This window comes from Schistocerca piceifrons, chromosome X, assembly GCF_021461385.2.
Source record: "Schistocerca piceifrons isolate TAMUIC-IGC-003096 chromosome X, iqSchPice1.1, whole genome shotgun sequence".
Classification (NCBI taxonomy): domain Eukaryota; kingdom Metazoa; phylum Arthropoda; class Insecta; order Orthoptera; family Acrididae; genus Schistocerca; species Schistocerca piceifrons.
Window position 1 is genome coordinate 91,301,091 of NC_060149.1, and position 16,153 is coordinate 91,317,243.

The 16,153-nt window shown below is 39.3% G+C and overlaps 1 protein-coding gene across 2 annotated transcripts in view; it reads right to left on the minus strand.

Moving 5' to 3' along the window:
- Window positions 1–7,695: 7,695 nt before the first annotated feature.
- LOC124722011 (condensin complex subunit 2-like) overlaps window positions 7,696–16,153 on the minus strand; it is a 199,260-nt gene continuing 190,802 nt past the window's right edge. For both annotated transcript variants that reach the window (XM_047247187.1, XM_047247188.1), the window contains exon 12: window positions 7,696–9,601. In XM_047247187.1, coding sequence (XP_047103143.1) covers window positions 9,332–9,601 — 270 coding nt within the window. In that variant the 3' untranslated portion in view covers window positions 7,696–9,331. The remainder of the gene's footprint in view (window positions 9,602–16,153) is intronic.

Genomic DNA, 16,153 nt, shown 5'->3' on the forward strand with positions numbered 1-16,153 from the left:
ATGCATTGATCTTGTCTTCTGGTGCTGACTTGGGGATAACTGGAAGTGTTTGTCAAAATTCTTCTGAATGTATCAGTAGAGCTCCTCCTGTCACTTCAGAGTTTCCTTGCAAGTTTTTAATGTTCTGTCCAAGGCTTCAAGTGATTTTTTTATGTGCCATTGTACATTCATCACCAGAAGATAATTTTAGCTTGCTTCAGAAGTTCACCCTACACATATGCTCTTGAGATTTTGCACACCAGAAACTGTTCTTCGCCTATATTCAATGGGTGGAATGGGTAGTTCATTCTCCTTCCGTAAGTGTGGCTGCAGTGCCAGATGATGCCAATGCAAGTGCGATGTGTTGTTTAGCACATATTTCCACAAACAATACGTCTATTAGAAACATTTCCCCGGTGCCACATGGTGCATCCAAGTAAATAATTCTGTCAGTGGTGTTGTCGATCTAGTCCATGTCGTCATAAATTTCTTTTTGACTGTCACTGAGGAGTGGTTTGTTATGAGCAATGTACTGAAGTTGTTCGTTTATGCTGTAGCTTTTTTCCTTTGTAAGCACACCAATAGCATAGTTTCGTAGTGCTTGCATTCCAAGTTGTACTAAGGTCTGGCTGTTTGTTGCTGAACATTTGTCTTCTAGGCAAATGAGCGCTTAATTGAAGATGTAAACGTTTAATTCAATGGTCAGTTTAGGATGAACTTGTCGCATTAGGTACAGTATGTCATCATTCATACTTTCTTTGTATTCCCATAGCTGTTGTGGATTCAATGTGTTACATGTTGTTAGAATTATTGCAAATAAGTCTCTTATTTGCTCAGCTGATGCTGTGAGCCAGGCTTCTTGTAATGTTAATTCCAAGTGGTTGTCTTTTTCAAGTTGTCCTAAGCGTTGGCACGCTTCTCTATACATCAGGCATAGGTAACTGTCAACAATCTTGAGATACGTGAAACTTGTTGGTCCCCATATTTCGTGTAACATCATCTGGAGATAGAAACATTTGGCATTTTTTCAGATGTACAGTGTATACTCGGCCTAGTGCACCAATTTTGATCCTCTACTCAAATTCCTTGTTTTCGTTCATTGAAAGATTTTTCTTGTCGTGTTCCATGTGTAACGAGTAGGGATGTCGACATACAATAATGCTTTTGCAAATGGATCTCTTTCACACGGTGGGTAAAAAGTGGTTAATAATGTGTTCTGAAGTGGTATGTTTGCAATTTTTCTGGTGTCTTGTGAGGTAAACACTCTGTCCCCAAATGTACTACTAGATGTTGCATAGTTGGTTCACATTCATATATGGGAAAACTGAAAATCCATCATGCTGCTTTTTGTGACTGTTGCTATATCTTCCCATTTGGTTTGTGAGGATCTCATCATTTCTGTTTTGTTGTTCACTGTCTTTGGCTATTTGAAATACTGCAATGTCACTGTCTTTGCTCACATACTTACATATTTGATGGATTTCACTGAATTGCAGTATTCTATGTTTTTGTGTGCTTGGAACATTTTGGAAAGTAGTGTGTCATTTGGTACCACCTATTATCTATTTCCAGTTCATCATTACTTTGTACCTGAATTTTTGCTGTGAAGCCACCATTTTTTGGACGATAGTCTACTGTATTTGGAACAGTCATCAACTTCTATTTGTGTGTCATCCAAGTACAGTTTTGAGTATTTTTTGGTACATTTCCCATCACTCACACATGGTAAATTATTGTTTATAGCCCACATGGTCCATGAACTGCATTTTTCACTAGAATCTCACACAGATCCAAATATTCTTGTAGAGAGGGAAATTCAGCTTGGATGATTTTGTCGATATCCGTGGGATGAATTCTGTTGTGTAGCCATATGACATTGAGTAGGCAGTCTCATTTTTGCCATTTAATTGCGTACATACCGCATCGAATGGTTCCAAAGATGTGGCATTTTGTGATGACTTCAATAAATTTCATTTGTTGTCAGTAAACTCAGGCAGTAATGTCGTGTCAATGCATGGGGGCCTGTCTGTATCTTAGTTCTTTGATTTCTTACCACAACTAATTGCGTGTGATGTTGTGAAGATGTCAGGGTTTTTTTTTTTTTTTTTTTTTTTTTTTTTTTTTTTTTTTTTTTTTTTTTTTTGCATCTTAACTGTATTCGAGCACGTGTCTGACTTCCTGTGTATGATGAGGGTAAGATTATCATTGTTCCAATGTCATGAATGTTTCTGTCATTTATGACTGCACCTCCAAGGTGGATGTATTCTTCCATGCATAGTTTCTTCTGATTCAGTCATGTGTAAAGCATGTATTACACTTCTATTTTTGCATAGGTGTCTACCAGAAGTTGTTGGAATAACTGGCGAGTGTTGGGAATGTCACTGTAGGTTTCATTGTGTCTGATCATTAAGCAGTAAGCAAATAACTCCTTGGAAGTGACATTTTGTTTGTTTCTACGCCTGTTGAAGGTTGGATTTGTTTCACATTGAAATGATATCTGTCCTCTCCATGCAGAAATATTAAGGGATATTGGAGGGCATCATATGAATGGTGTGTGCCTGCAATGGGTTGAAGTCCTCTTCTTCATTGTACAGTTATGTAACAGCTTATGTTTTCATTGTCCACAATTATGATGGCAACAACGTCTATCTGAGATTCATTAAATTGACGTTCGTCTTCGCAAGGTGGTCTTCTGTCGGCTCAAATTATAACTTTATAGTCATCAGAAATCATTCAATCTAGTGCTGTTTTGAATATGTGAACCAGTTTATTGTATCTGTAAGATTCACTGTAAATCTTAGCCTACTACTCACCTCTGTCCACTGATATTTGTGCATCATTGATCAATTTGTCTTTCTTCATGTCTGATGAAATATGCTAGCAGAAATTGATGGCCTTTGTTGGGTAGTGGTAGCAAAGATCCCATGTTGTAATAGGTTTGTCCTTGGATGGAAAAAACAATAGATTTAGTCTCTGTTAGCGCTGATCAAAGTGATGCCAAAAGAAGTCATTTTGAAACAGGCATTGTACGCTTTCATATTTTCAAGAAAGTGTTTAGATTCTGGAGTTTCCCCAGTCATGTAACGCAAAAATTCCTGGGGATGTGCTTCCAGTGGTGGTAATCAAATTTTTCCATTCATGCAACAGAGTCCTGGTGTTTCTCTACTGAATTTTTTCGCACAGCAAAATTGGTAAATGTTACACATTTTTCTGATTATGATGTGTTTGTTATGTTCTTAGTTGGGTTGAAGTGGAATGCTTCATATGGTAGGTTGTACTGTTTTCTTGTCCTCGTCTATACTTCTCATAGGGCGATATTTTCATAGCTGGCTAGAGTTCGCAGTCTTTCATTATAAGATTGTCGCAATTCTTGATTCTTCCAACCATTCAATCCATTGTTATCTGGTTTGTCTGCTTCTCACGGTGCTCACTGTCATTCATTGGAAACTTTGAATGTGCTTTACACTCTTCATCTCTTGCTTTCGCCATTTTGCTTCAGAACTGGCAAGATCTCCTTTTTTACATTTTAGCATTGTCTAAAATATAAGTCAAATCAACTTTTTACTAACAAATACACTAAACACACTTTACACATGTTATGTTTGATTTATATTCATTCATTGTATAACTTTGACTACTCACACTTCACTGCCTCTGTTTATTCACTCACTGCACTACTTAAACGGTTCTTCCCTTCGTCACTCATGAGAAACTGACATTCAAATCCATAATAGGTCTTGCTTTATATACCCCTACAAATGGGCAGCGCCACCAATGGTGAATTCCAGAAAATACCAAAAAAGCTTCGAATGGTCCACAATGTTTCAGTACATTCCACAACATTCGTGAGTTTTCTAGAATGTTCCACAAAAGTCCAGGATGTTCCCAACATTCTGGAATCTTCCTGAATGTTCCAGACTATTCCCCAACATTCCAAAATGTCCCAGATCATTGTAGAACATTCTAGAATGTTGTGAAACGCTCTGTAATACTTTCAAATGTTATAAATATGGTGTCTCAATAACTTTGCCCACAGAATATCTAGAACACCGCAGAAAGAGTACTTGTAATAATGAGAACAGGCAGCAATTAGCACAGGTCAAAAATGACTCTGCAGACAGTAGTAGAGTGACAGAAAACAGTATTAGCAGTAGCAAATCAGACTACAGCAGCGCAGACGAATACAGACAAACATTAAATAAGGACCAAGGGTATAGTCACTGGAATGTCACTAAGGTATGTGATCATTAAACAGTAACATTAGCTTATAAGATAAATGTACACACAGAGAAGCAGCACATGCTGCAATGTAGGACAACCCAGGCTAGATGTACCATCACACATCCAAAAGGCTCAAAGTATTGCTATCATCCTCATCCTAGGTGGTGGTGGTGGCGGTGGTAGTAGTAGTAGTAGTAGTAGTAGTAGTAGTAGACAGGGTGGTGACTGCTCAGGAGCGAGAAGCTAAGTGTCTTCCAAGATAATATCAATGACGGCGTTCTACAAATGTAAACTCTTTCCCATCTTCCTATCTCCTCTATACATAAATTGTTGATTTCAAGCATTAACCTTTCCTAATTAGTTTTTAAAGTTGACAAATATTTAACGCTGCAACAGAGTTAAACTTTTTTTGAAATACTAAGACATCAAATAGGCTTCATAATGTGTCTGTGTACAATTTAATATTATGAAAACACAACTTGCCTTAGTAACTAGTTGGTAGGGCATTTGTAAATGTGAAAATGTACTAAAAGATAGAAAAAAAAGGGCATTTCAAAATTACAACTATGACAAACCAGAACAGAAGAAATTCCTTGGAAATTCACAAACATCGAAGATTTTAAAACCAAACAAAGTAGAATATGTTAGTGACGAACTTGTGCCAACTGAAGACAACTTTAAAAATTATAACACATACTATTTCTAAAAGATTTTTGCAAAGCAAATCAAAGCATACTCACCACAGAACCTCTGATTTTGAAAACAAGATGGTAAATCAGCCTTGAAAAATAATGAAAATTGTCAAGAACTAGTCACATATTTTTCATAGCTTTTGAATTGTCCAGAACCCAAAGAGAGAGTCCAGAAAATACATCCCAAAACCACAACAGGAAGTTCACCACCACCACCAGTAGTAGTAGTAGTAGTAGTAGTTTATTCACATATCAAGAAACACAAAAACAACAAGCCATCAGGGAAGGCAGAACCCTCCTACCAGTCACTTACAAAATTCTGTCAGCTTGTCTCTTGAATAGAGCACAAAAGCTTTTAGAACATGAATTGGCAAATATCAAACAGGATTCACACTGAACAGATCATGCCCAGAGCAGATTTTTAACCTGAAACTTAACCATACTCAAAATGTGAGCCCTCAGACAAAAACATCAAGCAGATATCAAAAAGGCATACGACTTAGTAGACAGGCTCTCACTATTCAAAATTTTAGAATAGAGGGGATTAGATCGCAAAACACAAGAAGTCGTAAAACAAACACTAACTGGCATGAAATCTAAAGTAAAATGTATGAGGTAAATCTCAGAACTCTCTGACATTCCAAAAGGTAAGAGGCTAGGAGACAGCCTCTCTTCTATTCTGTTCAATGTCATCCTAGACAAGGTTATGGAAGACTGGGAGAAAGAACTCAAAGTGGGTTTCAGAAGCCAATCCTACTGGGCTTACCCAATAACAACCTACATGTACCATACCTCACATCTGCAGATCACTTGGCAATACTTACAAAGGATTAAGAGGCTGCTGTCAAACAGCTCAAGACACTTAAAGAATTTGTAGAAAAAGCAGGGTCGCAAATCTCATTTAAAGAAACTGAATTCTTACTTTCAAAGATAGAAATCACGAGCCTGGAAAGCAAATACAGTAAAATCAACAGGGTCCCATACTTTAAATACCTCAGGGAATTGATCCACCTGAAATACCTTGAAAAATTTCACATCAAAATTGCCTCCAAAATGTAAAAAAACATTAGGGTTAGTCCCAAACTTCCACCACAAAAAATCCATGTCAAGACACAAAAATTCGGCACTACAGCATGGCCATAAAATGAAGAGTCCTCTATGCAAGCAGAACACCGACACTTAACAGAAAACATGAACTTGAAGAAATCGGAAAAAGATCATTAGTCAAATTTTAGGTGCAAACAAACCCAAGACAATTTCAGGCTACAATTAATCAAAACGACAGAAAAGTTTTTGAAAATCGAAACTGACAAAGAAACAGCGAATTAAATTCTCTGGTCATCTCAACAGACTACCAGAAAAGCAATTGACAGAAAGGATAAGGGACTATGTAACACCACTTAAGAACTCCATAACTAGGCTGAACGAAATCTGAAAGGATTGCAACAATGCAAAAATAAGAACAACCAACGTTTTAGAAAGAGAGACCTTCTGATGCAAAGTAGACAAACACAAAGTTACATCAGAGCAACCAGAAACAAAAACAGTACAGACCAAAGTGGTCAGAAAAGTGTAAACATGCCTTCTTGGAAAGAATGAAAGCCTACTGTAACAACAAGAAGAACCAAAAGAAGAAGTTGACTGAGTTATTTGCTGAACATCTTCCATTCATAGGGAAAATTTACTACTACTACTACTACTAATAATAATAATAATAATAATAATAATAGTAACTTATGTTGTGTGTTTCCTCCCTTATGTTTCTTTGAGAGGTACCAATAACTGTACTTATGTTTCTTTGAGAGGTACCAATAACTGTAACTTGTGATCAACCTTGGTTAAGTATTTATACAAATAATTTAATTATTCATCTTACCATTCTTGATGATAGAAGTAAGTCTTCTGAAATACATATGGTGGTGAATAAATTAATTCACAGTAACAGATGTTAAACATTCTTTTAATAACTTCATTTTCAGGCTTCCATGGCCATCATCATTACACAGTTTAAGAAAGAATAAATTGATTCCTTAAAATTTCTCAAATCCACAAGTCATCAGAAAATAAACCCTTTCATGTATCACATTCAAGTAGAAATTCTGCAAAATACAGCACTATGCTATTGTGGATTTTGTGATGACCCAGTGTCTTATGTGCTACATACATTGCAATATACAGGTTTACAATACAAAAGGCAGTTGTCTGTCATAATCAATCTGCCAAATTGCCTGATTGCCTTGGGCAATGATTTGTTGCTGTGGCCTTTTTATTGGTTTTTACAGTCTGCAATATTCTTTTATGAACCCTGTCACCAACACAGTGTTGCCCACAGTAATTCACTCTTTCAGCAAGCAACTTTCCCCACATCAAGGTACTCACAAACATTCTTTGGCACAGCAGAATGTAAAAAGCTCTCTCTCTCTCTCTCTCTCTCTCTCTCCCCCCCCCCCCCCCCCCCCAACAATGCCAACAAGAAACCTTTGCCAAATTAGATTTTCAATCTGCAGCAGAGTGTGCGCTGATATGAAACTTCCTGGCAGATTAAAACTGTGTGCCGGACCGAGACTCAAACTTGGGACCTTTGCCTTTCGTGATCAAGAGCATTTGCCCGGGAAAGGCAAAGGTCCCGAGTTCAAGTCTCGGTCGGGCACACAGTTTTAAATCTGCCAGGAAATTTCATATCAGCGGACACTCCACTGCAAAGCGAAAATCTCCTCCTGGAAACATCCCCCAGACTGTGGCTAAGCCACGTCTCCACAATATCCTTCCTTCCAGGAATGCTAGTTCTGCGAGGTTTGCAGAAGAGATTCTGTGAAGTTTGGAAGGTAGGAGACAAGGTATTGGCAGAATTGAAGCTGTGAGGACAGGTCGTGAGTCGTGCTTGGGTAGCTCAAATTCGAGTCTCGGTCCAGCACGCAGTTTTAATAAACCTTTGTATTGATGCATGTATGTCAATCAGAAATGGCTGTGATGAAAGTGGCAGCTGACAAGTTATGTGGTCTTAATACCCCATGTACGATATTTAACATGTAAGTTCTATAAAATCTAATTTTATTTAATTTATTACTGAGTACATATTTTTCATATCTGCATCACACTCTACCAACATGTACAGGACACAACACAAATACAGAGAAAGAATTATCTGTTGCTGTTGAACATAAATTATCAAAGAGACTCATTGCACTGTGCAGTAGATTAAAACACTGTATATTTGTTTTTAAATTTATTTAATAGTTATCTCACTGATTAGAAAGTTAACTTAAAATTATAGCTCTGATTGCATAAATATATAAAAATACTCTACAAACATCTTGTTGAATTAATAAATTACTTCTAATATCATAGTCTGATAAAAAAGGAAACTTCAAAGAGCATTATATTAAGTATTGTAACATTTTCATGCCATCTGTCGTTAGATTATGAAATTGTTTCAATAACAGTATTTCAAGGAAAAACAAGCTTCAAAGAATAACTTTTCCTGACTTTCAATTAAATACTCAGCATATTGACACGTGCGAGTGCGCATAAATATTGAAGTTTTGACTTTTGCTAAAGCACAATTTTTGCAGTACTCTACTTGGTAATGGCCACATGTCTAAAGCCGCAACAGTGGATTTTGTCACTGAACAGTTTGTCCTTTAGAAAATGTTACAAAGACTTATCACTAACAATGTAAACTTCTTCAGTTAAAATATCTGGTCTGACAGAATATATGAAACTATTCCCTGATGTTTTGTCTCCAACTGCAGTGGACAAAATGTCATGAAATAGTTTCATGTATGACCATTGTCTCTCAACCTGGAAGTTTGAACACTAGCTATGAAAGTTTACACTGACTGAATTTAAAATTATTTTAATAGTGATACAATAATCCATACGTAGGCTAAATCCCATTAAAACAGAATTTATAATACAATAAACTCAACAATATTAAAGAGTATCTACATGTACTTCAGGAAACTACACAACAATCTTCAATTTTTCAACCCTGCACACTATTAAACATTTAAAGAATGCGTAAAAGTAACTATCAATTCCATATTATATAAAAGAATAATGCTTTCTGTTGAAAATCTCTGCAATTTCAAGTAACATACATTTTTTACATAACTGCATAGTAGACAGTTAAACAACTGAGTTACGAGATCTGATTTAACTAACTTAAACTAAGGTGGATTACACACCTTTCTCCATCACATGTATTCAGAGTAGATTCCAGGCTTTCAAATACTCATCATCATTTCTAAAACACTTACAAATTAACAATGTGTTTTAATCTTATTTAGATTAACAAATTGTGTACACCTTGTGTTCCTGGTAAGATCTAGTTTCTTTGCAACCATTATTTCTTTGAATTGATGAAAACGCTGAGACACCTGTTAACGAAAATCAGTTGCCAAAGAAGAGAAACTATGAATGCTTCTCATTTCCTTCCATTAAATATTACAGGAACTCTTAGGGCAAAATATAATTGCATCACTTAAATCATCATTTGACTTTAAGTGCATTTTCTTTTCATTTGTCAAATGGAGAAGTGCCTGAAATACAATAGCAAAACTCAGTTCAGCCTTTGTATCATCAGGCCAGGTAGCCTTTGTTTCAGATAACAATTTACTGAAATGGGTTACAGTTCCTTCTGGTTTGGTGAGTACACCCACTATCTCATTCAGTTTGCCATTTTGTTTATCAGAATTACACACTGAAAACTGAAAAAAAAAATTAAATATGGTAAATAAAATTAGAGTGTCATTAATTAAAGGTAACAAAAACAGTTGAGAATGCTCTGTGCCACATGTGTGTGGGAGAGTCAGAGGGCAAGTGCTTCATATGAAATAACAAATGCTTTAATTTTCTGTACAAATTTCAGTATGGTTATAACCTATTACACACGACTAACCTCTCAGATAAAGGAAAAAGGCTACAGGAAGATTACAAGTGTTATTTGCAGCATTTATGTTGTTGGATTGTCACCTGCTATTTTGACATGTAGAAGAGAGTTTGGAAAGGATTATTTATTTAGTGTATGGTAATATAAACCAAAGTGCAACTAACATAAATGAAATGTATAATTTTATACAATAAACAGAACTAAAATACTATATTTACAAATTAATACTTAGGCTTCTCAATCCATTCAAGGGCTGCCTCTGCCATTTGAAAGAAATAATCTAGATTTCCAGGGCAAGCTCATCTACTACAGCTTGTTACTATGTGTTTCATAGTACAATGTTCAGCGTCACAATCAGAATGAAAAGATGAAGTAATTTCCCATCAGTGGGGCCTTTCTGTACAAATGCCATGGACTGTGCGAATCCTGCTTATTGTCAGCCAATGACATTACAGTAATTCCATGCCTTCTGGTATTGTATTAGATCTATGACGATATTCGTGCCCACAGCATTCCTTTAGCTGTACACATGAGTGCTGCTAAATGATCATCAAACCTGGCAGCCTGATCTATCTATTACAGACCTCCTGGCTTAAACATGAATGCGCAACTACATCACAACAGTTCTTCTCAAGACCAAAAAACCAGACATCTGGGTCACAGAATTTTACAGTGGGTTGGAGTGTTAACTTTAGTTTCCACTCCAAGGTTACAGAATGATCTGGGGAAACTGTACCATCAGTTTTGGATATAATGAATGGTTGTACACACCAATCAACCAGGTATATAATTTTGAGTGACACTCAGCTCAATTCAGGTACTTAGAATACCACTTTTTCAACCTGTTATTTTAATTTTATGATTATTTAATACAGCAATTTCCATTTTGGCCACACAAGGCCGAGTAAATCCCATTGCAGAACTTCCTACTGTGGTAATTCCACAGTTACCATTACCTTTCACCATCTGCCGCACTCCACATTGGTACCAAGAGCAACTCTTCACGCCAGCATGCTACAGACGTTACTTCATGCACTGACCTAAGGCTCGCTAGCTGCGGATGTGAGGACCGCCACTGACCACCAGCACAAGTCTACATCGGCTGCACTCACCAACTAAAAACTAGTGCCAACACCGGTGACATCTAACGCTTGCCCATATCTAGGCCAACGCAAGCCTCCCAGGATCAGTTTACACCCCCACGCTGTCAACTGTTAGCTATGTGCAACCCTCGAGATTTGCATATGTCAAGCTACAGACACTTTATGACCTCCAGAAATAGTTCCATGTTACTGCAAGTTGTGCCATTGTATGCTATATCAAACAAAGGAATTGAAAAACCAGTGTGTGTGTGTGTGTGTGTGTGTGTGTGTGTGTGTGTGTGTGTGTGTGTTGCATGCCACAACACAAATGGCATCTACAGACTGAACTTGCCCTTGTTCTATCACTCTAACTGGGACAAACCACATGCAAATTTTGGCTCTTTGCTGCTGCCTTATGACAGCAAACTTTTCGGTGAACTGCGGACTGTGTGTTGAACAGCCACTAGCGTTTCCTCCTTCCCAGTCAACATGGGCAAATAATCTCCTGCCACTGTTATGCAGCAGCTCATGGTTCAACAAGTGCAAAGTCACAGGTCACAGGAGTGTGGAACATCTTCTGGCCAGGCCACTGCAGCAGCAGACAGTCAATCCTTCACTGTTCACGTGATGCACAGAAAAATATGAAACTGGGGCGCATACAAAAAACAGCTGAGGCAGTACTTTATAGTGTTTTAGGTAAAAAACATGATATTGCTAAATCATCTTATCGTGGATTCTGCCAAGAACTTATCAGTCCCTCTGATGGAACCCGACTAAACACTTTCGAAGAAATTTGTTCTTTATTTAAGAACTCATTAACAAAAGACACTCATGTGATTTCTGCTTGCCTTGAGTTTTACCAATTTCACAAGCAACCCAGTCAATCTCAATGAGCTTAGACAGCTGAACTCCAGGGGCTAAGTCGGCGAAGCAAGTTTTTTACACCAAACACCAAAGAATCTGATGCAGATGTTATGATTAGAGAGATGTGATCATCTGTGCAGCATCTGATAAATGTCATACAAGCTGTAAGGTGGACTGCGGCATATCGCTGTAGATGTCTATGTAGGAACAGTGGGCCACAACTTAGAATCATGGGGGCAGACACTGCAGTGGTAAACAGCAAGATCAGAAATGTGGTAAATTTGGCAGCCAGTGGTGACTTCGCATGACAGTGAAAAAACAGCGATGCGCACTTTCCTTGAGACTTAAACAATGATGTCATACAAGCTGTAAGGTGGACTGCGGCATATCGCTGTAGATGTCTATGTAGGAACAGTGGGCCACAACTTAGAATCATGGGGGCAGACACTGCAGTGGTAAACAGCAAGATCAGAAATGTGGTAAATTTGGCAGCCAGTGGTGACTTCGCATGACAGTGAAAAAACAGCGATGCGCACTTTCCTTGAGACTTAAACAATGGGTTTCATGCCCCCGATTGCGCAAGTCTTAGCCATCCTGCCTGGACTGTTTTCAGAAGCATGCTAGAGACAACTGGCTATTCTGGTGGGCAGATTGCACTAAATGGGTATGACAGGGTCACCTCACATCTGCATGTTGGGTGGCTATTCCCATTTCACAATCATCACGACAAATGGACATTAATGGTATATGTTCTGCACCACCCACCCAGGGAAGATCCTCCTATGAACTACTGATTTCATTGTGGGTGCCTAGCGAGCCAGTAAATTTTCAAGTCGACATGTGTGCTGCCACAAGTCTCATCACTTTCAAACATATTTACAATCAGTTTGATAGTTTGTCTTATTATAATAGGCAATGTATTCCATTGAAAGGTCAGTCCACCATAGAAGCCATTTACAAAAATGAACAATGTAAATAACTTTCTTATTTGTAAACTGAGCTCATACTGAAAATATTTTTGGTCTGGATGCATTTATGTCTTTAGGATTTTATGTCAATGAGACAGTAAATCAGGCCTCTCAAATGTTCCTCAGCAACTGGACATGCTCTGCACAGAATTCCCCCAACTTTTTTTTTTGTCTAGGAAAAAGAGAAGAATTTCTATGCTTTTTCTGCACCAGCCTGTTCTACTGGTGCACTGTGGCCACGTCCATGACAAATTAGACAGGTTGAAGGAATTGGATATGACAGAACCTATCACATTAAGTCACTAGGCTCCTCCCCTCGTTATTGCCAGAAAGCTATCCTACAAACTCAGACTTAACAGGGACTTTAAGGTCACAGTGAATGCTCAAACTGAAGCAGGCATGTACCCCTTTCCACAGTCTGAACAACTATAAATGAAGTTGGGATTCGGACACTTCTCCAAAACTGGCATCACCAAGGCATACTTACAGCTCCCATTAGATGAATGTTCACAGAAAACTTTAGTGGTCATCACATCACACGGTTTATACAACTGTAAGTGGTTGGATTTTGGTGTTTCCAGTGCCCCTGCAATTTTCCAGAGGTACCTGGAACAGCTGCTTCAAAATGTGCCTGGTAAATTAACTATTTGGATGACACTGTCGTCATGGTAAGTTCCACCGAGCAGTATTTAGCAATTCTGAAGTCACTTTCTTTCATTTTGCAGAATTTAGAATTAAAGTGCAATCTCAGCAAATGAATTTTTTTTTCTTTTTGCCTTCAGGGGAGTACTTAGTCTATGTCAATTCTCATGAAGGTATTTTACCAACATGGAACTACATTGAAGCAACTGCATCCACATCTCGGCCTGCAAACCTCAGCCATATCCACCCTTTTCTGGGAAAGATAACATATTATGGAAAATTCATTCCGGCTGCATTTCTGATAGCTCAGCTGTTACAGCACTTGCGTAAGAAAGGAGTAGCTTCCATGTGGTCCACCACATTCATAGAGCTCAAACAGTGTGTACTCACCAACTCATTTTGGGACATTCCAAGCAGCGAAGCAGACAGTGGTAGCGAAAGACATATTGGACCACAGGATAGGGGCAGTCCTTGCACACTAAGATAATGATGGTTGAAGGCATACCTTTGTTTGCATTTCCAAAACACTCACCTCTGCGGACATGAAATACTCTCAACTTGAGAAAGAAACAATGGCAACTACATTTGCTTTGAAGAAATTTCATATTTCTATATGGCACCAAGTTTCACCTGGTAACAGACCCCAAGTTGTCGAGCCTGTTCTTCAACCCAGCAGCTCATGTCCTAGATTGTACTGCTCATAGGCTCCAGCACTGCGCCCAGTTCCCCTCAAGATGTAGATATGAAATCCACTGCAGAAGCACAACCCAGTACTAAAGCACAGATGCTCTTTCCCATCTGCCACTGGCCATGCTTAATGGCCACGCACCGACTGGGAAAATAGCGCGTAGTCTGTCAATGTAGGAGACGCGTGGAACAGCAGGTGACCCCATGTCAGGTTTACTGACCATGGCCAATCCCCCACCAAACCATGTGAATGAGTGCACCTCAATTTTGCAGGCCCGTTTCTGAATACCACGTGGCTCATCATCAGATGCTTTTTCCAGATTCCCATTAACTGCCATACAACTATTGCAAAATACACAGTGGCGTAGCTGTCAAAGATTTTCACAATCAAGGGCCTGCTGCAGATGTTAACAGCAGTCAGCGGTCAGCAATATTGGGCAGAGATCAGATGCCTAAGATGCTTTCACTGACGACATGGGAGACACCATCAGCTGGATGTCAAGCCCGTTATCTTCTCCATTTACTGCTGCCTACACCCAGCCTTCAAGTTCCTCCTCACTCTTCAATGTTTCGGCTTGGCATATGGGTGTGGGGCAGGAGGTTCAGCTGATCAGTGGTTCACAGCCACCATGTCATCAAAGGGGCAACGTGTTTTTACACTTTATGCCAGAGATGACATCCCCCCCTCCCTCCACAACACCAGATCTGGTTTTACAACTGCACCCCCCTCCCATTATTTTTCTCAGCAATCCTTTCGCTGCTCCCCGTTTTCCCATCCTTCAGTGGAAGACGAGTTCATTCTCGAGACCACTCCCCCATCCTCCTCCAACCACCCCCTCTAATTCCACAGTCAGCTGTTCCAAGCCACCGCAGCAACAGGGTGACAGACCTGCTTCACTTCCAGCTTCCCATCACAGGGCAGATCGCCAATTCAGGTCAAGTTACTGCAGCCAAGGACATCACCAGAGGAGTGGCAACCACTGTGGAGCCCAATCATCATCATGACGATGTCTCCGGTTGCAGCTGTCTCAGCCATTTTCTGCCACTGCACACCCAGAACTGTCATCATTGACTGGGCACACTCAGCCTTACAATCACGTGCCGAAATACTGGAGGCACCGCGAGCCTGCACCATAGGCTGAGAAGAGAGGGACCACATACCTTGCTCTCTGTTCAACACAATGTCAGGCCCCTTGTGCCCCCCCCCCCCCCCCTTCACCTAGAGAGGAGAGGGGTGTTGTAAACTAAAAGTTGCCACTAGTTTTTGCCATGCCCCGTGCTCCAGATCAGTAGACTAAGCCAGCTGCACAAGCAACTCTTAGTGTTGGCATGCTACAGACATTACTTCAAGTGCTAAAGGCTCAGTAGACACAAACGTGGGGACTGACACCAGAGGCTTCAACATCGGCCTCCAGCTCGAGTCCACAACACTGGCAGTATGCACTGACAGAAAATTAGCAACACCAACACCAGAGACAACTACACTTGCCTATATTTAGGCTGACATGGGTTAAGTTTACACTATGCTTTTAACTGTTAGTTGTCTTACAGCCCTCAAGATTTGGACACATTGTTATTCTACAGACTTTGTATCATCATCTCCGGGTGTATTTCCACGTTATCATAAGGTGTGCCGTCATCTGCATTATCGAATAAACTAATTCAGAAACCAGTGTTCATTTCTGTTTTGTGCCACAACGCACTGTTGTGTGCTACAATATAACTCACGAATGCACAGTGAACTTACATGTAGTGTCCTGAAAGGGTTCAATGACATTGGGCAGTTTATGTCTAGATGACTGTTCACTTGTTTATTCACACACAGACAAGGCATGAGCCTTACAATGGAAAGGGGAGGCAAGGAACTGGCCACATCCTTTTCAAAAGAAGCCATATCCTTTTCAAAAGAAGCCTCTCAGTAGTCACCTTAAACAACACAGAAAAGCCACAGAAAACCTGAATCTGAATGCCCAGTGGAGATTCAAACCACCCTCATCCTAAATGGCAATTTAGTATCTTAACCACTAAACCACAACATTTGACAAGATTCCAGAAAGGTTGCTTATAAGCAGATAATGAACATAAAATATTTTATCTCATGACAGAACCTCGAGAATTAATTCCTCA